Raw genomic sequence first — 26,084 nt, forward strand, 5'->3', positions numbered from 1 at the left:
TCCTCTCGTCACGCATCACAGGCCAGCAGCATTGAGAACTCACTCGAGATAAGAATGGAGGGACTTCCCTGGTGGTCCAGTGGTTAAGACTCTGTGCTTCCACTGCAAGGGGCATGGGTTTAATCCCTGATCAGGGAACTAAGATCCCACATGCCGCATGGTGGGACCAAAAAAAAAAAAAAAAAGTTAGGGATGGAAAGACAGGAATGCATCCCGCACCCTGACTTTCCCACACCCCTAAATGGGTCTCCCCTTACAACCTGCTGGCATGGTGCCTCTCCCCTGGGATGGACCCCTTGCCCTTACTACATATGATGTGTAATGGCTCCACCAGCCCTGGGCTCCCTAGAAAAACAGCACTGGCAAAGGAGGGGTCAAAGGTCAGGTCTAGTCAGTGTGGAATAATAGCTCCGGGCGGACACCCAAATCCTGCAGTTCCTTGTTTAATCTTAAGGAAGTTGTTCAACGTCAGCAGCAGCAGAAGCAGCAGCAGCAGCTGGGGTGGTAGCAGCCACAGCTACAGTGTTGCTCAGACAGTCAGGGCCCCCTGACTCGCCAGGGAAGGCACTAGTGGAAGATGATGGATTTCTTAAAGAACGTTTTGGTGAGTGCACCCGGGCTATGGGGCAATGCCTGTCCACACCGGCTGCCTGGAGTGGCTGGGTCAGGGAGGAGCCAGGACCCCTCCTGCTGTCACCTGGCAGTGAGCCCCTGGTGCCTGCTGGCCTATCGTGGGGTATGGAAGCCACCTGTCACTCAGGGGAAGGAGGAACAGAGATTAGGGACAGAGGGGATTGTGTGTGTGGAGGGGACATGGGAGGGCGTGGGACAGAATCGGGGACCAGAGCCTTTCCTCCCCGGTGTGGCGGTCCTGGCCTGAGGCTGGGCAGAGCTCACCTCTGTGCTCCTCTGTCAAGGCTTCCTGATGCTGGGTGAGGGCCTGAGGGGACCCTCAGCCAACTGCAGGCTGTGCCAGGTGGGGTGCCAGGGTGAGAGAGGGAGGGACTCTGTAGCTGGGCTTCCGCCTGGCTCCAGGCACTTGGAGCTGGCGGGCCAGCCCTGTGGGTCCAGCCCTCTCTCCTTTGTGCTGTGTGCCTGGGATGGCCCTGGCAGGGGACTCTGTCCTGTCACAGAGCCTCCAAGCTGTGCTGTTAGTGTGACACTTGGGAGTGCTGTGTGTGACATTCCTGTTGGCCTGGGAGTTAAGGTCCTTTCCTGCCAAGTCAGATAGTCCCTGGAGGCTCTGTGGGCCCCCCTGTTTCATCTGTGCCAGGCCCCTGTGCGCATGGGGGCCCAGGCTGACTCGGCCAGGTTGGAACTGCTGGCCTCTTCTCATTCACGACCTACCTGCTGCAGGCGGGAGTGGGCTGTGTTCTTCCCTTTCTTTCCCTTCGCGGGCTGTGACAGTTTAGGGATGAGTGTGGGGAGTGATAGGACACTTGTTAGCGGGTTGGACCAAGGAGTCCCCCAGTCTCAGGCTGTGCTACCACTGGCTCCGGAATGGGGGGCAGGGTGTGAGCCTGGTGACACTGTTACAAACCGAAATGGCCTGATGCCCCTGGACCTTGGCAGGATATGGAGTGGTGCATTGGAGGATTTTAAGGTGGATACGGATGTCATCTGATTTATCTTTCAGAAAGACCATGTGGCTGTTGTCTGGGGGGCTGATTAGGAAGGCATTGGTGTGGAGGCCGGGAGGCTGCTACATGGTCCTGATGAGGGGCAGTGAGAGCTGATGGAGGTGGGGGAGCTGCTGAGACGTGCTCAGACTTGGGATATGTTTTGACAGTGGACTTGCAGGTCTGTTGCGTGTGGGGAATGAGGAAGAAATCAGTGATAATCCTGGGGGTTTTCTCCTGAGTGTCAGGATGGGTGGACCATGGGGAGACTGGCTAAGGTGGAGGAAAGTTTTTGAGGGAAAGAGTTAATGATAAAAAAAAAGAGTTAAGGAGTATTGGGCCTAGTTAAGTCTGAGATGTCTGTCAGACACGCATGTTGAGATGTGGAGTTGGCAAACTCAGATAGATCTGGACCTGAATCTGGCTTCTGCCTTTTACTAAGTGTGTTCACTTTGGGCAAGTTGCTTAATCACTCAACCCCTTCCACCCCTCTAACCCTCCCTCCCTGGGACTAATGGGGTGGCATTTGTACTAATGGGGTGGCACTGATTCAGTGCCCCAGTGCCTGGCATGTCACGTGTGCCCAAAAGAGGATTCCTTGTGGCTCCCTACACTTTCCTTACATCTTCTCATTTTCCAGCTCAGGAACATTCAATGGCTCCCTATTGTACAGAGCAGAGCTTGGAAATTGTGTCTTGTGGACTGACTTGGCTCATAGATGAATTTTGTTTGGTCTACGTAGAGATTTTAAAAACTTTTTTTTTTTTCTTTTTTGCGGTACGCGGGCCTCTCACTGTTGTGGCCTCTCCCGTTGCGGAGCATAGGCTCCGGACGCGCAGGCTCAGCGGCCATGGCTCACGGGCCCAGCCGCTCCGCGGCATGTGGGATCTTCCCGGACCGGGGCACAAACCCGCGTCCCCTGCATCGGCAGGCGGACTCTCAACCACTGCGCCACCAGGGAAGCCCTAAAAACTTTTAATTGGTTATCAATGCATAGAAGTTGGGAGAGTTTACCTACAAATTTGGATTTCTGGCTTATCCTGAAAAGTTGAAAACTCTGGTAACATCGAGCTTGCATTTCCTCTTGCAGCCTGGCAGAGATGAGCAGCAGTTGCCTCTTTTGGAAGGAGATGTCCTCTTCAGTTTACCATTGTTTCAGTGCCCCCCCGCAACTCTTGTTGTTGTTGTTGAGGGGAAATTTTCATAATGTAAAATTAATCATTTAAAGTGAATAATTCGGGACTTCGCTGGAGGTCCAGTGGTTGAGACTTCGCCTTCCACTGCAGGGGGTTCGGGTTCGATCCCTGGTCGGGGAGCTAAGTTCCCACGTGCTTCGGGGCCAAAAAACACAAAACATAAAACAGAAGCAATAGTGTAACAAATTCAATAAAGACTTTAAAAATGGTCCACATCAAAAAAAATAAAAAAATAAAGGGAATAATTCAGTGGCATTTAGTACATTCACAATATTTTGCAACCATCGCCTCTACCTAGTTTCAAACTATTTCCATCACCTCCAAATAAAATCCCATTAAGCTGTTGCTCTCCATTCTCCCTCAACTCCAGCCCATGGCAACCACCCATCTGCTTTCTGTCTCTATGGATTGATTTACCTATTCCAGATATCTTACAGAAATGGAATCATACAGTGTGTGACCTTTTGTCTCTGGCGTCTTTCACATGGGATGTTTTTGAGGTTCATTCCCATTGAAACACTTATTAGCACTTCACTCCTTTTTATGCCTGAATGATATTCCGTTGTGTGGATACACCACAGTTTGTTTATCCATCCAACAATTGATGGACATTTGGGTCGTTTCCACCTTTTGGCAAGTGTGAATAGCGCGGCTCTCTAGTGTACAAGTGAAGAACATTCTTGTGCAAGTATTTGTTTGGGTACCTGTTTTCAGTTCTTTGGGTATCTACCTAGGAATGGAATTGCTGGGTCATATGGCAGCTCTATGTTTAACTTATTGAGGAACCGCCAAATTGTTTTCCACAGCAGCTGTACCATTTTACATTCCCACCAGCAATGTATGAGGGTTCCAGTTTTTCCACATGCTTGCCAACACCTGTTATTTTCTATTTTTTGATTATAGCCATCCTAGTGGGTATGAAAGTGGTATCTCATTGTGGTTTTGATTTGCATTTCCCCATGACCAATGACGTGGAGCATTTTTTTTATGTGCCTATTGTCAATTTGTGCATCTTCTTTGGAGAAACGTCTATTCAAGTTCTTTGCCCATTTTTAAATTGGGTTGTTTGTCTTTTTGTTAAGTTGTAAGAGTTCTTTATATATTCTGGATGCTAGGTGCTTATCAGATATATGATTTACAAATATTTTCTCCCATTATGTTGGTTGTCTTTTTACTTTCTTGATAGTGTCCATTAAGGCACAAAAGTTTTAAATTTTGATGAAGTTCAGTAATTTATATTTCCTTTTTTATTGGTGTCATATTTAAGAATCCATTACCAAATCTAAGATCATGAAGATTTAACTTATGTTTTCTTCTAAGAGTTTTACAGTTTTAGCTCTTAGGTTTAGGTTGTTGCTTTTTGTATTTTTGTATATGGTTTGAGGTATAGGTGTCCAACTTCATTTCTTTTGCATGTGGGTATCCAGTTTTCTAGCACCATTTGTTGAAAAGACTGTTCTTTCCCCATCGATTAGTCTTGACCCCCTTGTCAAAAGTCAGTTGACCATAAATGCATGGATTTATCTCTGGACTTTAAATTCTATTCCATTGGTCTATATGTCTATCCTTATGCTAGTACCACACTGTTTTGATCACTGTAGCTTTGTAGTAAGTTTTGGAATTGGGAATTGTGAGTTCTTTTTCAAGAATGTTTTGGCTTTCTGAGTTCCTTGAGTTCCCACATCAATTTTAGGATAAGCTTTTCAATTTCTGCAAAGAAATCCAACTGGGATTTTGATAGGGATTGGATTGAATCTGTAGATCACTTTGGGTGATTACTGCCATCTTAGCAGTATTGAGTCTTCCAACCCATGAACAAGGAATGTCATACCATTTATTTAAGTCTTCTTTAATTTCTTTCATCAAAGTTTTTTAGTTTTCAGTGTGTGAATCTCTTACCTCCGTGTTTAAATTGTTCTAGGTATTTTATTCTTTTTGATGTTCTTGCAAATGGAATTGTTTTCTTAATTTTATTTTCAGATTGTTCATAGCTGGTGTATAGAAATACAAATGACTTTTGTATGTTGATCTTGTACTCTGCAATCTCGCTGACTTCCTTTATTAGCTCTAGTAGTGGTTTTGTGTATTCTTCAGGTTTCTATATTGGATTATGTCATCTGCAAATAGAGATAGTTTTATTTTTCCTTTTCAATATGAATGCCTTTCATTTCTTTCTCTAATCGCTCTGGCTAGAACTTTCAGTACACTGAATAGTAGTGGTGAAAGTGGGCATCCTTGTTTTGTTCCTGGTCTTAGGGGAAAAGCTTTCAGTATCATTGAGCATGATGTTAGCTGGGGATTAAAAAAAAAAGCCCTTTATCATGTTGAGGAAGTTCCTTTCTATTCCTAGTGTTCCGGGTGTTTTTATCAAGAAAGGGTGTTAGATTGTGTCAAGTGCTCTTTCTGCATCAACCGAGATGATTATGTGGTTTTTCCCTTCATTCTATGAATGTGATATATTACATTGATTGCTTTTCTTATGTTGAATCAAGCTTGCACTCCTGGGATAAATCCCACCTGGTCACAATGTATAATGTGCTGTTGGATTTAGTTTGCTAGTATTTTGTTGAGAACGTTTACATCTATATCCATCAAGGATATTGGTCTGTAGTTTTGTTTCCTTGTAGTTTCTTAGTATGGTTTTGGTATTTCTGGTCTCACAGAATGAATTAAGGAGTGTTCCTTCCTCTTCAGTGTTTTGGAAGAGTTTATGTAGGATTAGTGCTAATTCTTCTTTAAATGTTTGGTGAAATTTACCATGAAAGCCATCTGATCCTGGACTTTTCTTTGCTGGGAGGTTTTGGATTACCGATTCAATCTCTTATTATCTCTTCATCCTTTTATGTTACTTGCCTGGTACTTGTAGTCATTTGCATTTTCAAATCCTCTCTTACAGATTTAAATATAAATCTGCGTCATTTTTAAGATGTCCTATAAAAACCAGCCATCCTCCCACCCTTCCTCCCTGCCCAATCTCTGCTCTGGCCAGGTTGGTCCCTTTCACACACCCCCTGCATTAAACATTATAATTCCATAGGTCAGTGGTTCTCACAGTGTAGTCCCTGGATCAGGTGTATCCGTATCACCTGGGAATGTGTTAGAAATGCAGATTCCCTAGGGCTGGGGCCAGGAACCTGTGTTTTAACACGCTCTCCCGGTAATTCCGTTGTATCACCATTGCCATAGGTAATAGAGAGCCTTGTATGCGCCTGGCCCAAGCTGACGTAGTCGAAGCTGTGCCTCTGCAGGCCTCAAGCAGCTGAGGAGCTGTGTTCAGTGTGAGTTGGTACGAAGGCAGACCAAGGAAGGGAAAGAGAAGCATGAAGGTTGCACAGGGGAGAGCGGGGAAGGAGGCTTGGTTGGAATAGGACCTGGATGCAACTTACTGGGGACACCTGTTGGCTGTCCAGGGTGAGGGGTACAGTCTGTGGCCAGAGAAGAGACAGCCCTTACTAGCACATGCATTGGCCTGTCCTGCCCCTGACTGTAGCCATCCTGAGGAGATAGCCTCGGCCACCCACAGGCCTAGGAGTCAGTCTCCCCTGCCCACTTCATTCTCATTCATTCAGGAAATGTTTCTGGAGCATCTCCTCTGTGCCAGGCAGCTGTACATCCAGGGATATAGCAGTGAACAAAATAATCAGAGCCCTCCCCTCAAGGACCTTCTATTCTAGTGAACCGCCCTTTGCCTTCTTCTGCAGGTTCCAGCAACCAGAGTGGCGGCCAGCTGGCCCTCATCCTGATGTCCTCTGGATGGGGGCCTCTGAGCCAGCAGCAGAGCCAGGGCAGCGCAGCATGTACTGTGCTTGGGTGGCCTTGGGACACATCCGGTCTGGCTCCTGATGGGGTGTGTGCTCTGGGTTCCCGGCTCTCCCAGCTTTCCAAAAATCTCTACAAAACTCTCCAGAAATCCTTTTCTTCTGTGGTGTCTTCCTTCTCTGTGTAATGAGGAAACCTGCTCAGACCCGTGTTCTTCCTCTCCTCAGCACCACCCAGCCCACATCTCCATCCCATTCTCCTGGGACTGTGTCGGGGGGAAGACACCTTGTCCTCCATCCTTGTCTTATTTTACCGTTTCTGGTTGCTGTTGGCCTCCTCATGCATGCCCTGGCTTGAGGTGGGATAAGGAGACACTTGCTGCTGTGCACGGAGCGAGTTCTGCGTTGGGTGCTGTGTCCGGCTCTGCAGACTGGCTCACGTTATCCCACCACAGCCCTGTGAGTCGGTGCCGTTTTGAGCCTTGTTCCAAGGTGCAGGCGCTCAGATGGCCTCGTCCTGTGTGTGAGCAGTGGGCGTGTGGTACCTTCTGGGCAGACTGCTCACACACAAATACAGCCTGCCTGCAGGAGGGAAGCAGAGGAGGCCAGAGCTAGGGCAGGACCCCCCGCAGGGATCTGGTGGGCAGCAGATGGATGGCAGTGGGCGCGACTTCAACTAGGGTCAGAAAGAGAGGGGGGTGTGCTGGTGGGGGCCCTTCCTGCGATGCAGCAAGAAGGAGAGGACAGGTGGCCACCCATCTGCCAGGAAAGGTCACGTCCACGTGCAGAGCTGCTGTGGACCAGAGAGAGGCAGGCCAGGCCGCTCCTGCCCGCGGGAAGGGCACAGGGTGCTGAGATGGGGTGGTGGCCCTGCTATACTCGCACATGCTCTATCCCTTCCATTGCTGCTACTTCTTCACCACCTGGGCAGGGGGCTGGCACCAGAGTGAACAGGTAGGGGCATCGGGAAGATTCCTCAAGACTGGCCTTGCAGTTCCTGTTCACTTCTGTTCCTGCCATGTGGGACCTCCTCTGGCCTTCTCCCCGCAAGGACGCATTTTGTCCTTCTGAAGGGAGACCGGTCGGTTTCTATACTGAGAGGTGGGAGGACACGGCTTGAACCCGGACCGAACCTTGGGGCCCAGCCTGTGGTTTCCCCGGCTGGGTGCTGGCTCTCGGTGATGATTTCACATCCTACTTGACTGACTGTTAAAGCAGAGCCCAAGGGGAAATGCTGGCCGCTGCTCTGATTTGGGTGTTGACGGCTGTTGCTAATAATAAATTAGACAGCTGGGCCGCTATTGATGAGCAGGCCGAATTACGTTTCTCTGTGAAAATCCAGCGCCTGGCTTCCCAATGGAGGGGGATCCCCTTCCGAAGAATGCTTTAGGCTTTCTGTCCTAAAGGGCCTGTGGGACGATGCCAGTGAGTCAGTGAGCATTTACTGAGTGCCTGCTGTGCGCCCTTGGCCGCGTGAAGCAACCTCACGGGGTGTGGACAAGGGTGGGACTCAGTGGCCGGAGCTGCTGTTCCAGGCTGGCCTGAGTCACCCTGCTTCTGGGTGGAAAAGGAGACTTGCTCTTTGCCAAGGTTGGACCTGTCCCATTGGAAAGTTCAACAAGTCACCATGAAGTGGGGCTAGGCCAGCTGGGGCCGAGTTGCCACTGGCTGATTTCTGCTCCTGGACACTGTCCACGCAGCAATCGTCCACCCAGTGTGTGACTCAGGGCTGAGGCTGAATCACAGCCCTTTCATCTCACCACCTGTGCCAGCCCTGAGGCCACGGAGCATCTTCATTGGGGAAATAGACCCTTTTTTAACAGTAATCGAAACCCGCTGCCTCTGGGAAGACCAATGAGGTCAAGAAAAGCTAAATCAGGAAAAGCTAACTGTCCTGAAGGTACTAGACCATCTCCCAACAGGACAAAGCTTGTTTCCAGAGCGAACTTTCTAATAGTTCCTTACAGTAGTTGCTGTTTACTGAGCGCTGGCCGTGGACCAGGCCCTGGCACTTCCTGTCCACGTTCTTACTTCAGCCTCACATGAGCCCTGAAAGGCAGGGGCTGATCCCGCTTTCAGGTGAGGGAAGTAAGAGAGATTGAATCACGTGCCTTGTACCACGCAGCCGGCCAGTAGCAGGTCGGTCACTTCCCGTACCTGGCTTTGACCACTGGATTCTACTCCCTCCTGTTGAGTTGGCCTCTGTATCCACGGGTTCTGCATCCACGGATTCAACTAAAGATTTCGATTTTGATCCCCAGTTGGTGGAACCTGCGGATAAAGGGGGCAACTGCGCTATGCCATTTGAAATAAGGGACTTGAGTATTCTCGGATTTTGGTATTTACAGGGGTCCTGGAGCCAATCCCCCACAGATACTGTGGACGACTTTATCTTTCGACTGTACCCAAACCTCAGTAGCTCTCCAGCGCCTTCCAGATTAAGCCTGAATTCTTGGCGTTCGGAATCTCTCAGGCCTAGACCCCAGCCCTCCTTTCCAGTCTGAACTTAAGGATGTTGACCCAGAGGCCTCAGGCAGCCAGGTTCATCCACTCACCATTCACTGAGTACACACCGTGCTTCTCCGCCTTTGCCCTCACAGTTACCACCGCCTGTAATGCCCTCTCCACCCTCTCTATCGAGTGATTTCTGTTTATCTTTTAAGGTCTGGTTGGAATCCAGCCTCTTACAAGAAGACTTCCTTGATGTGGTAGTTTTAAAATATGTCCACAAGCTCTTTGATACTTTTCTCCTTCAGAACCTTATTGCCCTCCCCTTGAGTGAGGGCTGGTCGTGGACACTAGCTTCTAAAGAACAGGATAAAAGGGAAAGGATGGTGTAAAGGTAGTATAGCTTCCTTCATGCGTTCTCTCTTGGATCACTTGCTCCGGGGGAGTCAGCCGCCACGTTTTGAGGATACTCAACCGATGGAGAGGTCTGTGTGATGGGGAACTGGGCCCTCCTGCTGACAGCTTTGTGAGTGCGCCATCTTGGAAGCAGATCCTCCAATCCCAATCTAGCCTTCAGGTGATGCAGCCTGTGCTGACATTCTGAATGCAACCGCCTGAGCCAGAACTGACCAACGAAGCCACTTTTGAATTCCTGACCCATGGACGTTGTTGCGAGTCAACAAGTTTGGGGGTAATTTGTTCTACAGCAGTACAGAACTAATATCCTTACCTCCCAGCAAGAAGTGTTCATGCCTCCTCTGAACCACTGGTCATCTGTAACATAACCCTGTGTAACTTTGTCTCATAATTAAGGTCAAGTACCCTAGAAATGGAACCCTTGCCTAGTACTTCCAGTGACCAGTCCATGCCTTGCCAGCACTTAATCATTTGGGGTTAATAGATTAACCAACACAAGGGCATTGTGTAGGAACACACCTAAGGTATTTTGGTTGCCAGTTTACATGGATCCCACGGGGTAAGCTGGATATGGGGGTGACTCTTAGTCTATAACACCCAGGGCCATGGTTAGACCTGGAAATGGCCTGAATTCAGGGGCTTTCTGTGGGCACAAAAGGCTGTATAACTTGGGTCCTTGGGCACAGCATCTTAGGAGGGTACAGGAAAGGCATGTAGCAGGAGTTGGGAGAAGCAAAGAAAGGCATGCCAGAGCCTCTGCTTATGTGTTGAAGTCTTTGCAGTTGATTAATTGCAAAAATAATTTATAATTGTTATAGAAAATTTAAAAAATACTGAAAAGCAAAAAAATTATCCTTAACTTATAACTCATTTTGACATATATGCTTCAAGATATTTTTCTCTGGAGGGGTGATGTGTGTATTCAAGATGAAGACATATAGGTTGAGAAAAAAGGGGTCACATTGTTCTAAACCCTACTTTTCTCACTTAACAGTACAACGTGAATCTTCCTAGTAGCATAATCAACACAGATCTCCTCTTAGAGTATTTTATTGTACGGGCATACTTCCTTGTATGATTTATTCTTTCCCTCATTGATGGGTACTTCAGCTCTTTCCACTTTTTTTACCCATAAACAGTGTTTCGACAGATATCCTTGTATACATATCTTTGTGTAGTTGCCCAAATATTGCTTTCGGGTAAATTCCTTTAAGTGGGTTTATGGGCCAAAATACATGAACATTTTTCAGGCTTTGGACACATAGTACCAAATTGCCCTTCAGAAAGTACCAGGTGCACACTTACCTACAGTCCTTGCCAACACTGGATTTTCTTTTTAACTGTGGCCAATCTGATAGGTGAAAGATGTTATCTTACTATTATCTTAATTTCTTTCATAACTTGGGAGGTTGGGCATGTTCCAATTGTTTATTGGTCATTTTATATTTCTCCTTTAGCAAGTTGTTTGTTCCTGTCCTTTGCACATTTTTCTGTTTTCCTTTCCAAAACTTATTTCTTTGAAATTGAATTATGCCAGTAATGTAGGTCTACCTGCTTGTGAAGCAGGCCATGTATAAAGCAAACCCCCCTTCACTATTCTCTCTGCCTTCTCGATATAATCACTTTTTGATAGTGTGAGGTATCTTCTGTATTATTTTCTATGCATTTATATACATACATATAGGTCTTTTTAGGTTTTGTTTTTATTAAAAGGGGATCGTATTCTATGTGATGTTCTGATTTGCACCCCCCCCTTAATATATCTTGGAGAGCACCTTATATAAGTAATATAGATCTACTGCTTTCTTTTTGAATAACCGAGTAGTTTTTCTTTTTGAACAGCTTTATTGAGATAGAATTCAGTACCATAAAGGCACCCATTTAAAGTTCACAGCTTAATGGTTTTTAGTATATTTACAGAATTCTGTAACCGTTACCCACAGTCAATTTTAGAACATTTTCATCAGCTCAGAAAGAAACCATATATCCTTTAGTTATCACCTTCCAAATCCCCCATTTCCCTCAGCCCTAAGCAACCACAAATCTACTTTTTGTCTTTTTGATTTGCCTGTTTTGGATATCTTATATTAATGGAATCACGTGGCTTTTTGTGTCTGGCTTCTTTTACTTAGCATAATGTTTTCAACGTTTATACATGTTGTAGCATGAGCCAGTACTTCATTCTTTTTTTGTTGTTAATGGCTGAATACTATTCCATTGAATGGATATGCTATAATTTGTTTATTCAAAAGTTGATGGACTTTTTGGGTTGTTTCCGCTTTTGGGGTATTATGAATATTGCTGTTGTGAACATGAGCGTACAAGTTTTTGAGACATATGTTTTAAATATATGTTTTCATTTCTCTTGGGGGTATATACCTAGGGGTGGAATTGCTGGGTCAAATAGTAGTTCTTTTTATGTTGTTGGATTCAGTTTGCTAGAATTTTGTTGAGAATTTTTGCATCGATTTTCATAAGCTATATTGGTCTGTAGTTTTCTTTTCTTGTGATGTTAATTTTGGTGTCAGTGTAGTACTAACCTTGTGGGGTAAGTTGAGAAGCGTTCCCTCTTCTATCTTTGGAAGAGTTTGTGAGGAATTAGTATTACTTCTTCTTTAAGGGGTAGAATTCACAACTGAAGCCATTTGGACCTGGGCTTCTCTTTGTGGGTAGTTTTTTTGATTACTAATTCAATCTCTTTATTTAATATAGGTCTTTTTAGATTTTCTGTTTCTTCCCAGGTCAGTTTTGGTAGTTTGTGGATTGCTAGGAATTGTTCATTTCATCTCAGTTATGGGCACACAGTCTTTCGTAGTATTTGTATTTTATTCTATGTAGCTTATTCTAGCCAATTTCCTACATTTAAGTTGTTTCCATTTTTTGCTGTTACAAAAAATGCTGCAATGGCCATTATATTGTATCTGTCTTTGTGTTCACGTGTAAGTGTGTTTATAGTACACATTCTTCGAAGAGGAATTGTTGGGTCAGAGGTCTGTGTATTTAAAATGTTGATTGTTTCTACCTCCTTGTCCTCTTTTTGCTCATCTTTCTAGCCTTACTGATCTGAATAAGTTCTTTATGTCTATTAGTCTCGGTATCCTGGAGATTGGAGTCGGTAAGAATACACAGAACGAGTGGGAAGGATAGGTTTGAGAGCTGGGTGTTTGATGGCCGCTTCTGGTCAAGGGTGCTTGGTGTGGGTGACCCAAGCTTGTCCTCAACCCTGTACATTCACAAGTGGGGTTTCCAGACCCTGGAACCTGAACTGCTGGGGGGTCAGAGACTCTTTGCCTCTGATGGGCCACCTTTAGCCTGGGAGAGGTCACTTGGAGTCTGCAGCAGGGCCAGGTCTCTGCAGGTGACTCCACAAGGGTCCTTTCCATGGTGGTTCTCTTCTGAGAATGCTGAGGGTGACGGGGCTGCAGGCAGTTCTGGCCCATTGGTGCCTGCAGAGGAAAGCAGGGTGGATGCCCTGCCTCTGCATGAAGAAGTGACAAGGACATGTTTCCTTTTCACTGCTTTCTTTTGTTTCCTATTCATCCGGGGACTGTCTCTTCTGGGCGCTCATTAACTCGTGGCTTGCCAGTGCCCTGATGTGGGCAGTGATCTTATGACAAAAAAGTGTAGCTGTTTTTACAGAACGGGAAGTGGGGACACTTCTGGGGCAACCTCTGCGTGTGTTTATTAGGGTAGAGCTTTCAGTCCCTCACCCTTTCATTCCACTTTTTCTCCTTTTGGTCTTACCTGGAGTTTACAAGGGTGGCACCAAAGTAGGTTAAAAGTTTGGACTTACGTAGTTTACGATTTAAAAAATAACCCATCCAGGCCACTGGAGGCTGCAGTTCAATGGTGTTTAGGTTTTGCTCACCAGTTCTTGGGTCCCAAAAGGTGCCTTGGGGACAGGGGACAGGGGCAGGCAGAGGTGGCACATCAGGGGCTCTGCCTTGGCCAGAGGTTGGAGTTCTAAGTGGGACTTCTGTGAGAAGACAGAAGAGCTGTGTGTTGCCACAAAAGTTGGAAAACGACTTGTGTGGGACATCTTGGCCTCACTATTGGGCTGAAAACATCCCAAACACGAATCCTGCTGGAGGCTGAATCCCAGGGCTTTTGGAGACCTTAGCTTTTCCCAGGGACCCCTCCCTCTTGACAGAGACTGAGTAACTGTTCTCCCCAGGGCCATTTGCCAGGCCGGGCCTGCTTTTCTCCCCCTCTTGTTGTATGGGGTATTCTGGCCCTCCAGCCCTGCAAAGGCAAGACCAAGTGATCTTCTCTCTTGATCCAAATGAATTTTGTCCCTGGGGAAGCCCTGGGTTGAGCTTCCAGACGGTCAGCGCAGAGGCTTTCTCAGCAGACCTCCTGGCTGACGACCCATCTTTCTCTCCCCGCCCTCTTTGTGTCTTTCAGTCAGCGGAGTTCTTTGAGATGCTGGAGAAAATGCAGGTGAGCATCCTCGTTGTCGGGGAGCCAGGCACCGGGTGGGGATGCTGCAGTGACCTCAGCGGACACGACACCAGCAGAACCCACAGGCAAAACTCGGGTGCTCGGAGGGAGGGCAGAGAAGAGAGAACTCACATTCCTGATGGCCTGGACCACCTGAGGCCATTTCCATGTCGAACGGCACAGAGGATCCTGGGACGGCTCCCGCCTGAAGGATGGAGGGAAGACAAACAGAACCTGCCAGCAGGGCAGACGGATGTGGGGAGGGTTTGAGGGGGTCTGTTTTTCCTGCAATGGGTTGGAAAGAAAGCCCCTTCTTAGGGGACTCATCTCACGTCTGCGAGGCAGAGCAGTGGAGTGGGAGACAGACCTGAGTTCAAATCCTGCATCTAATACTCGCTAGCACTAGTTCCTTCCCTTTTCTAAGCTTCTCGCTCCTGTTTTCTGTCTACTCACAGCACTGTTCTCACCTCACTCTGACACCAGACGTGTGGCAGTTTTCTCACACTAAACAGCTCTGCGAAACCAGCTGGGTGCCCTGCAGTTTCACTCAGTTCTGAGACTGTCTACCTGGAGATAGGGTCAGATCCCACAGGTGAAGGGCTCAGTCTCACAAGACCACCCTCCTCCCCTGACTTCAACACCAATCCCAAGTCCAGGTTGACACCTGTGCTTCTGACTCACTGGCTACAAATCGGAGGTTCCCACGACCCCCTCCTCGGGTTCGATTAATTTGCTAGAGTGGCTCACAGAACCCAGGAAAAGGGTTTACTACTAGATTATCAGTTTATTATAAAAAGCTGTAACTCAGGAACAGCCAGATGGAAGAACGGCCTAGGGCAAGGTATGTGGGAAGGGGTGCAAGCTTCTCTGCCGTCTTTGGGCACAGCATGTGTTCACCAACCAGGAAGTTCCCAAAACCCTGTCCTTTTGGGGTTTTGTGGAGGCTTCTTTACATGGGCATGATTGATTAAATCATTGGCTATTCGTGATTGATTGAATCTCCAGCCCCTCTCTCCTCTCTGGAGGTTGGGGGTGGGGCTGAAAGTTCCAACCCTCTAATTGGGGTTGGTTCCCCTGGCAACAAGCCTCCATCCTTAGGGGCTTCCCAAAAGTTACCTCATTAACATAAACTTATAACAAGACACTCCTTTCACCTTTATGGCTCTGGAGCTGTTTTAGGAACCAAGGACAAAAGTCCAAATGCTATAACAAAAGATGCCCCCATTGCTCTTACCACCTAGGAAATTCCAAGCGTTTTAGGAGCTCTGTGCCTCAAATTGCATGAAGACCAAATATATATTTCTTATTATAAATCACAATATCACAGCTTCTATAAATAAGAACGCCCGCTTACATGCAAAATACCCACTTAACGTGGTTGTTGGGATGAAATGAGAAATATGTAAAGACTTTGTAGGCATTGCACAAAAATCAGTGTTCAGTGTTGGGGGTCCTTTATAATCACCCCTCACCAAGGGGTCAGAGCTCACAAATGAGAACCACCGCCCTAGGGAATATGGGGGGAGGTCCAGAAGGCTTCATAAATGTAGATGGGAAGAAGATGCTGATAATAGCCCACGTATTTCAAGCACTTCTCGGGCTCAGAGATTGACAGGCGTTATCTCATGTCTTCCTGACAAAGCCCACAGGAAGTAGGCATATTATTATTATCCCCATTTCACAGGTGAGAAAACTGAGGCACAGAGATATTAAATAAAACATTTAAGGGCTCGGGGCTAGTACATAGCTTCAAGGCTTAGCCACTATATTCTGGTGCTCTTTACCCTAAGTAGCTGCTGCAGGCTCCAGGAAGGAGGATCCGGTAGGGATGGAAGCTCTAGGAGGAGAGGCAGAGAGCGTGCCCACAACAGGCCTGAGATGCAGGTGGAGATGCTGAGAAGGCAGCTGCTACCAGCAAGCGTGGTCCTCCTGGGAAAGCCAGGTCTCCCTAAGGGGGGAGGGGGAGGGACTGTTTGAGGGAAAACTATTATTAGTGGTTGTGTCATTATCACGAGCAAGTTATTAAAATCCTGCTCTGTGTCCAGCAGTGTGTGGACTACAAACTGATTTATGTGCGTTTAGGGAACGTACAGTCAAGTTGCGGAAACAGGGAGGGCACCGGCCTTGACAGTGAGTGATGGGAGGCAGTGTGTAATAGGTGCTCAGTAAAGCTGGGATCTTCACCTCGAGCCACGGAATCCCCGCACTCTGGCAAGCTGGCGGGGAGTTTGCGGCTCACCCTGCCTTCTCTCTGGTTGCTCCCACGATCCACTCACCCCTCACCGCTAGCCGGGGCCCCCGGCCTCCCCAACAAAGGGCTTCTCTGAGCACAGACTCCAGCCCCACTTAACCGGCCTCACTGTCCTCGTGTTTCGAGGCTGCTGGGTTGTCCTCTCAACTAGATTGGGAGCCTGGCAAGGACAGGGGTCTTTTTTTTTTTTTAGCCGCGCTATGCAGCTTGTGGGATCTTAGTTCCCCGACCAGGGATTGAACCCGCGCCCTCTGCAGTGAAAGCGTGGAGTCTTAACCACTGGACCACCAGGGAAGTGCCAGGGGTCTGGTTGCTTCCTGTGTGTCTCCACGGCAGGCGGCTGACACCCTTGGGCGGTGGGTCAATTTCATCTCAGTTGAGATTACTGGTGGCTGAAACCGGACTTCCCAGTGCTTGGGCCTCTACCACGTGCCCACTGGGTCCCAGCCTCCTAGGGGCCACAGTTTCCAACTCCTCTGCCTGTATGAAACTCACATGGGAAGCGGCTTCCATGAAGTGTGGCTGGAGTCTGTCCTTGAGTGTGGGCGCGCTCTCTCATGCTGCGGGCGTGAAGACTGAGCCTCAGAGCAGTGAAGCATGCAGGGCACTCTTGAGAGTTGTGAAGAGCTGAAACTAAGATCCAGGACTCCTGATCTCCCGGCCCGAGGGTCTAGGGATTTGAAGAAGGGCACAATCCCTGTGAAGCAACAGGGGCCGAGTGCACAAGCTTTGGATCCCTTTGGTCCTAGGTTCACGTTCTAGCTGAGTATCCTTGGTCAAGTCACTGTACCTCTCTAAGCCTCAGTGTCTTCATGGCTGGCGATGGGGGAGGGGGGCATAATCATAATACCTGTTGCAAAGGATGACACCCAGAGACGGCCCAGTGCTGCGTGGTGGCTCTGTCGTGGGGGAAGGCACAGGAGGAGGTTTGCTCTCCTGCCCAGGGGCTGTTCCCAGGCAGCGACGACTAGTGCAGGACAAACAAAACAAACTCCTGACATCACCCCCATCCCCATCCGCCCAGTTTGCCTCCCTGGACAGGGTCTGCTGGCCACTCAGGTGTTTTTTATCCCTGTGTGTGGAAAGGAGCACCTGTCCAGCGGGAGGGGCCCCCCAAGCCCTCTTGAGCAGCGCCGCAGGTGACAGCCCAGCCAAGTCTGGAGAAGCCCAAGTCTAAACCCACCCAGTGAGCAGGAGTCTTGGGCTCTGAGAGCTGTGGGATAGGACCACGCACTTGTAGACACACTTGTAGACACACAGTCCAGCTTCAAATCCAGGTGCTGTCACGCGCAAGCTGTGTGACGTTAGGCCAGCAACCTACTCCCTGGGCCTCAGTTTCCTCGTTGGTAAATAGGTGCTGCGGGCTTCAAAGGAGACAACAGAGGGAGCGCCGTGGAAGGCCGAGATCCTGATGTGTATTATGATCAGGCAGTGGCCGCTTCTGGACACTCTTCTCTCTAGAGGGGACCTGTTTCTCCTAGTGTGTCCCCGTGTGTCCCAGCGTCTCACACCCTCATTGGATTTATTCAAACAATCTTGGGAACACCATGTGCCCCCCTCCCTCAAAACCTAGTTAATTCAGAACGTGACTATAGGACCGGGCCCTGCTCCCCGGAAGAGCATTTTCCAGATAACTGCAGATGATCCCCTTTAATCCAGGCCCAGTCACGGTGCCGGTCCCTTGCAGTGACGCATCTATGAGGCGGGAGGATGGGTGTTAGAATCCTCATTTTGCGGATGAAGCCACGGAGGCTGCAAGAGGCTCAACTTTGCCAAGGGTCATGGATAGCACGACAGCGGCAGAACGAGGACCAGGTGGCCTGCCTGTCACCCTTGGACCTTCCCACCAGGGAGGGGTGGAGCTGGTGTGGCATGAGGTCCAACATGTGGGCATCGATGACACCCGAAGATGCAGGTTCCCATCCTCACCCCTCACCTACTGGCTTTGAGAGAGCCTGGTGGAGATATTTAAGCACCAAGATGAAAATGCCGCCTACCTGTAGTTTTACTATATAGTGATCAGTCTTCCAAGGGCTTAACACACTCTCAACATTTAATCTTCACCACAAGCGTAGGCGATGTTTTCGTTCCCATTTTACAGATGGGAACACCGAGCTACAGAGAGGTTTTGTGACTTGCCCACGGTCATCAGGTCATAAGCGGCAGTGTTGGGATTTGAATCCCGGTGATCTGGCTCGAGTCCACGCTCTTAACCCCCTACGCTGCTGCCTTGCCGGAGGCTGCTGTGAGGCCTGAGTGTGTAAGGGGCCTGCGCATGCCAGCTGCTGCTGCTGTTGTTACTAACCCCCAGCTAAGGCAGCTGCTCCTGATAGACTCCTCTGTTTGGCCTGTCTTCTGTGACCTTTGCTTTTCCATGGATCCTCTTCTCCTTGTTTCTGCAGGGGATCAAGCTTGAAGAGCAGAAGCCGGGACCCCAGAAGAACAAGGTGGGCTGGGCGGGTGACAGGCAGGGGCCAGAGCTGGCATGCTGGGGTCTGCTCTCTTACACTGTCTAACTCTTATTTTCACGAAGAGCCACTTCAGTGGCCACACAGTGTTGACCGGTACACAGTGGGCAGCAAGGGGGGCCCCGGCTTGACGCCTTTGGGGCAGCTTCAGGGTCTGCTGGGGCGGAGGCCTTGGTGAGACAAGGCTTGTGGCTCAGCTTGGCTTCTCTGCACCTGCTCCTGCAAACGGACCGCGTGCAGCACGTAGGGGTGTCAGGCTCTATGCTCCAGACTCCGGAGGCGTCAGCTCTCAGCTTCAGCTTCCATTGCCAAGGCCCAGGCAAGCAGCTCATCACTTAGAGGTTAACCCCCTTTCCTGGAGGGGGCTAGGTGGGACCAGAGGTCATCTTCCTGTTACAGCATCCTAGGGTGAGAAGCTGGGTCACAGGAGTGTGGGACTCCGCGCTCTGCGTACTGCATCTTCAGCTGGCAGGGTTTGCACTCAGGTTCTGTCAGTTTGGGGAAGAACTCAAGCCACATCCCAGAGCTGCCTCTAGGCTGTCCTGTCCGGTGTTCTTCCCACTGATGCTCCCCAGCCTATTCCTCACCCCCTCTGGAGTAAGGAGTGGAGAGGGGAATGGAAACAGTGATCAAACTTTTTGGGCATTGCCGGGACTAATGGTGACATTGTCTGGTTTGTCTTGCAGGACGACTACATTCCGTACCCCAGCATCGACGAGGTGGGAACCCCCCTGGTCGCACGGCAGCTCTGGGTCCTGTCTTTGCCGGCGGTGGGGGGGGGGGCTGGGGGAGCTGACGGTGATGATGTTGATGGTCCCTGCCCCACCCCACGTGGGAGAGAACCCTGGCCCTGGTACTTGAGGGCTTGAGGCCTTTTGCCACCTTTCCCTTTGTGACCTCAGCTTTTCCATGTTTAAATTGGGGGTACCCCTCCAAGCTTTGCATCTCTGAAACTACAGGGTTGGTGAAGCTGGAGACGTTGTAGGGCTTAGGGGAGGGGTTCATGTTGCTGCGTTTGGCCTCAAAGACGGGATGCCCTCCTTGAAGCCATTCAGAAGTTGGAGGGCACCCCTACCGGCACCTCTCCCCACCTCCTGCAGACCCAGGGCAGGCTGCAGTGCAAGACCCTCCCTCTGCCTCTAGGTGGTGGAGAAGGGAGGCCCATACCCCCTGATCGTCCTGCCCCAGTTTGGGGGCTATTGGATTGAGGACCCTGAGAACGTGAGCACGCCGACCTCCCTGGGCAGCAGCATCTGTGAGGAGGAGGAAGAGGACAACCTCAGCCCCAGCACGTTTGGCTACAAGCTCGAGTGCAAGGGTGAAGCCAGGGCCTACCGCAGACACTTCCTGGGGAAGGTGAGGCCCAGGGGGCCCGGGGGCAAAAATAGCTGCTGGAGGGGGAGGGCCCCAGGAACCCAGCATTCCTCTCCAGTTGCCCCTTTATGTCTGTCTCTCCTCTTCGAAGTCGCCCTCCCTGTCCTTGCTGCCTGCCTGTGTCCTCATTGGAGAGGTCTGACTGGCTGTGCTCCTGGGCAGGGATGGGGCGGACAGAGGGTGTGCAGAAGTTAGGAAGGCTCTTGGTGTGATGAGTCTGGGTGGGGATCACCCCCAACACATATCTTAGGAGGTGATGGAATGGGTAGTGTTTGGGGGTGGAGGAGGGTGGAAGGGACAAAGACATTCTCACACCTTGGAAGTCTGTTTCTGTCAAAATGGTACAAGTCTCTCGTGTCCTCATTCAAGCAGGTCCCCCTGAGTACTTGTACTGGATGATGTGCTGTGAGCCTCTGATGGCTTAAAAGTGACAAAGTTACATTTCTTTAAATATATTCTGCCCATTAGACTTGGCAGGTTCTGGAAGTCCCGAAGGTAGATTCCGGAAATCTCCGGCCTAAGGCAGCTTTGCAGTCTTAGGAGCTGCGTCAGAACCCCCTGGGGAACGTGTTAAAGTGCAGATTCGAGGGCCGCATCCTGATATGGCCTGTCTGGTATGGGCTCCCTGGGCCAGGAGGAGACCCACTGTCCAGAGGACCTCCTGGCTCCCCTTGGGTGGCGGTGCCAGGGAACCTCCTGGCTTTATTCCCACAAATAGTCTGAATTGGCAAGCGTTGCCCCTGGAAGCAAGGAAGTGGACTCGATATCTTGTGGTGAAGAACGTGGGCTTTGGTCAAGACAGGTGTGGGTTTGAACCCTGGATCTTTCACTATTAGTTGTGTGACCCTGGACAGTTAACAACTCTGAACTTGGTTTACCCATCTGTGAAATGGGGATGATGATGTTTCCTCCTGCGTAAAGTTGTAGTCAGGATTAAAGGAGACAAGGGCTCTTAGGCCCTCAGCCCAGTGCCTGGCACATCCTGGGACTCAGTTGGGCCTCTCACTGTGACCCTTCTCCTTCTTCCCCTCCTCCGCCCTCCCCCCATCGTCACCAGTAGCAGCCACAGCAGTAACATCCTTCTCTTCCTCATTGCTATGGGGCTTCTGACTCCTGGTGAAGGAGGTGATTTGGGGGAACATGTCCGGAAGGTCCCCTCCTCCCCGCTAACACCTGATTTCTGTCTCTAGGATCATCTAAACTTCTACTGTACCGGCAGCAGTCTGGGGAACTTGCTCTTGTCCATCAAGTGTGAGGAGACGGATGGTATTGAGTACCTTCGGATCATTCTCAGGTGGGGCTTCTGCACTGTTAGAGGCCACGCCTCTAGTGGCCAGGACCCAGAAATACCAGTCTGACCAGTCTGCTCTGGGTGTGCTGGGGAAACAGACCTGGCTGGAACCTTGGGGCTATGTCTGAGTTGCCAGGCAGGGAGACCAGGTGTTTATGCCTGGGGCTGATCGCGGGAGTCAGAGTGGTGTCTGGTTCAAGGTCACCCCAACCTGCCTCTCTTGTGGGGACTGGGACTCTGAGGAAGATGGCTTATCCTGCTGAGATGCAACTCCAACCTGTCCCGGGAGAGGGTTTGCCAGAATACTACCTACGGTGTGCAGCCGGGGAAAATAGATCCCAAAACATCTGTGTGCACCCGAGACGGAGTCGTGGTCACAACGGGAGCTCTGATTCACAGCTAAGCTGGGGACCTCTCTCTGGAATATGACCTCCTCAAGGGCAGGAACTGGAACTGGTTTCTGTTTGGTGTGACTAACGTGTTTTGTAGAACCTCCTTTGCAATAATGACAGAGGGATGGTCTGTGTTCTCTGTAGGCTTATGGTCTAGTGGAGAGGAACACGGAGGATATGTGGCACAGGTATTATTTTAGTGATTTACACAGGGCGCTGTGGGAGCACAGAGTCTGTCTTATTTATCTCTGTCCCTGGTGGGCTGGTGGAGAAGCCAGGAAGACCAGTGCTGGTGTTTAGCCATGAGCCTGTCACGCTCCCAGTCCATATTTGTGAATCGAATTGGAAGTCCTTGAAGGTATTTGGAAAAGAGCAATAACATTTTTTTTTTCTGCCCAGATTTTGAGATAAATTTGGGATGGACAGGGACACATAGCCTTGCTATAGGAGAGGTGAGATGCGGGGGGCTGGTACAAGGAAGTTGTCAGCACTCATCCAATTTTGGTTTGCTCTTTATTAAGAAAGGAAGCAATTTTCTTTGCTGAGGTTCACCTGGCTAGAAATGATGTTTGCAAGGCAAGGAAGAGGCCATTAAATCGCTAGAGCCAGTTTTCTGAGGGAGTAATACCTGGATCCCCATCTCCTAATAGGATTTCGAGCTAGGTGAACCTCTGGAAAGAAAATTACTTCCTTTCTTAATAAAAATCAGACCCAGGTTGGGTAGAATTTCTGAGTAAGAAGATAACTGAGCACAAGGATCTAACCCTCTTTTTCTAGTATATAGCCTATCTGAAATGCTGCACCTGAACTAAAAATAAGAGAAAGATGCCCAGCACACAACGTACTTTGATGATTTTTTTTTCTGTCATCTGTGGGGTAGTTAGGACTGTAATGTAGGTGATATTGAGAGTTGCACCCCATTGCTTCTTCCTTAGAAAGCAATGCAGTGTGGGAATATATGAAATTGGAGATTTGGGGACAATTCTGTGCTGTTTAGAAGTAAGGGTGAGCCCTGGAACAGTCAGGGGTCTTTCTACGTGGAAACACTTTTGTTGTTTGGGGTCAATAGCATTTGAAATCAGTGCCCTGGGGAGCCCAAGCTCAAATGTGGCTCTCCCAAACAGAAATCCAGTGAGTGGGGTGGCAGAGAGAAGCCATTCACCAGCTAGGAAGTTGGATAATCACATCGTGTACCCAGAGTAATGGCCAAATTGAAAACCAGACATAAAAAAATTGGTCCCACAGCCTAGTAACTTTACCAGGCACAAAGAAGAAATTATGCAGAGATGAAATTCCTCTGCTGGCAGTGACTCCTGTCCCAGCTTCTTCCTCATTCCCTGTAGGCTTCTGGATTATTTAATTGATGTCTTATAACAACCAGCTCTCTAGCCTAAAATCTGAGGAGAGTATTCTAACAGCATCTGTGCGTGCCATGAGGGTTGCCAAGGAGAATCTACTAACAGGTTGGAGATAAATAACAAGCCTGAGTAGATGTCTCCATTTTCAAGTTTGGATATAAAAAGAAGAAGGAGAGGGGAAAAAAAAAGCCCTCATAGTTTGGTGAAAGAAAAGATTCTGCATCTAAAAAAGTATAACCTAGCATTTAGAAGGTAGGGAAATAACCAAGCTTTGAAAAGGATTTGTTATAAAAAGCCAAGTAAAATTTAGATATCTGTTAACTTTGTGTTTTCGGCAGACTTCTAGAAAAAAATAAACTGTTTTAAAGACAAAAGATTAAATAAGGCAATAGAATGATATGAAGAACGTGCTGGTTAAATTAAGGAAATAATATAAAAAAACTAAAAATGGCCAAGAAGAATTCTAAATGATATTACAAACAGTAAAGAGCAGAATCTACTTTGTGGAAAACCCAGTTAGTAATATTGAGAATAAGCTTAAGAAGCTCTCACATAATTCAAAGGTAAACACAACAACTATAAAATGATAAGCAAAATTATAATGAATGTGGAGGATAGTGAACAGGAATTAACATGTGGATAATGGATGTTCTTAAGCTGATTGAAGACTTAAATCTGAAGATCAAAATGACTCACCAGGGCTCCCCTGATGGCACAGTGGTTGAGAGTCCGCCTGCTGATGCAGGGGACACGGGTTCGTGCCCCGGTCCAGGAAGATCCCACATGCCGCGGAGCGGCTGGGCCCGTGAGCCATGGCCGCTGAGCCTGCGCCTCCGGAGCCTGTGCTCTGCAACGGGAGAGACACAGCAGTGAGAGGCCCACGTACCGCAAAAAAAAAAAAAAAAAAAAAAGACTCACCAAATATCAGGCAAAATCAATGACAAAGAAAACGTACCCATTATAGAAAAAGAGAGAAAATAGAGGAATCATAAATAAATAAATATGATAACGGAAATAAGTCTGAGTACATAGATGATGTATAATAAATATAAATTAGTTAAATTCCACTATTACACAGAAAAGATTCTCAGTTTGGGTCATCTCTCCAAAGGGAAAAAAAAATCAATCAATTAATTTTATTAAAGAAAGTAACTGTATATTTAAAAAGAAAAGTGTTGAGAAAAAGTTATAACAATCCAATCCGAAAAGAAAGCAGAGTGGGCAATATTAATATGGAAAAACAGAATTTAAGGCAAAGCAATCAGTGTGACAAAGAGGGCCATTGTCTATTTGTGAAAGATAAAATCCACAGCAAAGAAATCTTATGAACATTTTTGTTGTTAATAGTATATATTTTAACAATATATGTGTGTGTGTATATATATATATATATATATACACACACACACATATATATAGTGATTAAAATATGGAGAAATTGGCAGAATACAATTGTAGTTGTAGATTTTAACATACTTCTTACCACTTGACATCAACTAGGGTAGGGAATGAGAGGGTATGGATAATCTCATTAATATTATTTATGTCAATTGTATATATGTATCTTTATATGTATCTGTACCTATACTTGGCTATCAAACTTTGATCCTCTCATGGAGATCTTTGCTTCTTTTCAAGTGTCTATGGAATATTTACACAAATTGATCATAAGGTAGATAGGGCTTTAAAACAAAACCTAGACTTCTAGGCTCCAACCATTTAAAAAAATAACAAATTGTTATACATATATAACAATTATATATATAATTGTTATATATGTATAACATATATACATATATATATAACAATTATATATAACATATGTATAATATACACATATATATGTGTTATATATACATATATAACATACATACATATATATATTTGAATATAAATATGTAAGGTAAAGACATGAATAACTATATCTTCCCATTTCCTCATTTCCCTAGCATTCTGTAGAACCTAGTGTTCTGTAACTTGCATCTGTTAACAATATATCTAGAGTTCTTTCCATATTAGTACATAAAGAGTTTCTTAATTCCTTTTACTGCTGCATAGTATTCTATCACCTGAACGTGAAATAATTTATTTAATAGATCCCCTATTAATGGCCATTGTCAGTCTTTCAGTATCACAAATAATGCTGCAATGAATAACCTTGTACAAATGTTAATTTGTATGGACTAAAATAATTTCTTAGAAGTAAAATAGCTGGGTCAAAACATAAATGCACGTGTATTTTAATAGATTTGCCAGATTGCCTTCGGTAGGAGCTGTATAAATTTGAACTTGGATTTTTGCCAATCTGATAGTTGAAAATGGTATTTTAGTATGGTTTAAATTCATAATAATTTAATTGAATTATGTTGGGCATCTCTTCATATATTTAAGGATCACATGTATTTATTTTCTGTGAACTGTCTGTTCATAAGCTTTGCTCCTTTTTTTTATAAAAAAGGATTGTTAGCCCAAATTTCTATTTTTAAAAATCTTACAGATCATTCTTGATAGCAGTAGATTTAGGAACCAGAGTTTCGAGCCACAGAGTAAATTTAAATAAATTTTAAAAATCAGACACTTTGCTGGATATATTTGCTTACAATTTGACAGTAAAACTACAAATTAATAACAGTAATGTTTAAAAAACCCACTTAACCACTTAGAAGTAGGTTATCTCAACACTTTCCTAAATAACTGTTGGGCCAAAGAGGAAATCAAAGCTGAAGTTATAGAATATTTATAAAATAATGACATTTAAAATATTACATCTAAAAGCTTATGGGTTGTGTCAAAAGCTATACTTAGAAGAAAATTAATTGCCTTAAAAAGTTCCTTATTCAAAAAGAAAGAATCATATTTGTAAGTTGTTAGTAACCTGTCTGTGCCTCAGTTTATCTGTGAAACGGTGATGGTAGTATCCACCTTAAAATTATTGAATTCATATTTTGTGTCAGAACCTGATACATTGTAGCTACTCAAGAATGGTAGCTGCTATTATTATCAATATTATTACCTAAAGTAAGAGGAAGGAATTAACAAAGATTAAAGTTGAAACAAATAAATTAGAAATAA

General features: G+C 47.1%; 1 protein-coding gene across 10 annotated transcripts in view; it reads left to right on the plus strand.

The window, feature by feature from the left end:
• Nucleotides 1-26,084, plus strand: part of RAP1GAP2 (RAP1 GTPase activating protein 2) — a 445,551-nt gene that overhangs the window by 143,352 nt on the left and 276,115 nt on the right. For 7 of the 10 annotated variants that reach the window (XM_033423226.2, XM_033423229.2, XM_049702100.1 and 4 more), the window contains 5 exons: nt 13,843-13,878; nt 18,532-18,576; nt 19,284-19,316; nt 19,741-19,953; nt 21,162-21,265. In XM_033423226.2, coding sequence (XP_033279117.1) covers nt 13,843-13,878; nt 18,532-18,576; nt 19,284-19,316; nt 19,741-19,953; nt 21,162-21,265 — 431 coding nt within the window. Of the gene's footprint in view, nt 1-562; nt 605-13,842; nt 13,879-18,531; nt 18,577-19,283; nt 19,317-19,740; nt 19,954-21,161; nt 21,266-26,084 lie in introns of those variants that run through there. The other 3 variants (XM_049702103.1, XM_049702104.1, XM_033423227.2) reach the window with 3 other exon arrangements.

This window comes from Orcinus orca, chromosome 19 (assembly GCF_937001465.1).
Source record: "Orcinus orca chromosome 19, mOrcOrc1.1, whole genome shotgun sequence".
NCBI classification, from domain to species: Eukaryota; Metazoa; Chordata; class Mammalia; order Artiodactyla; family Delphinidae; genus Orcinus; species Orcinus orca.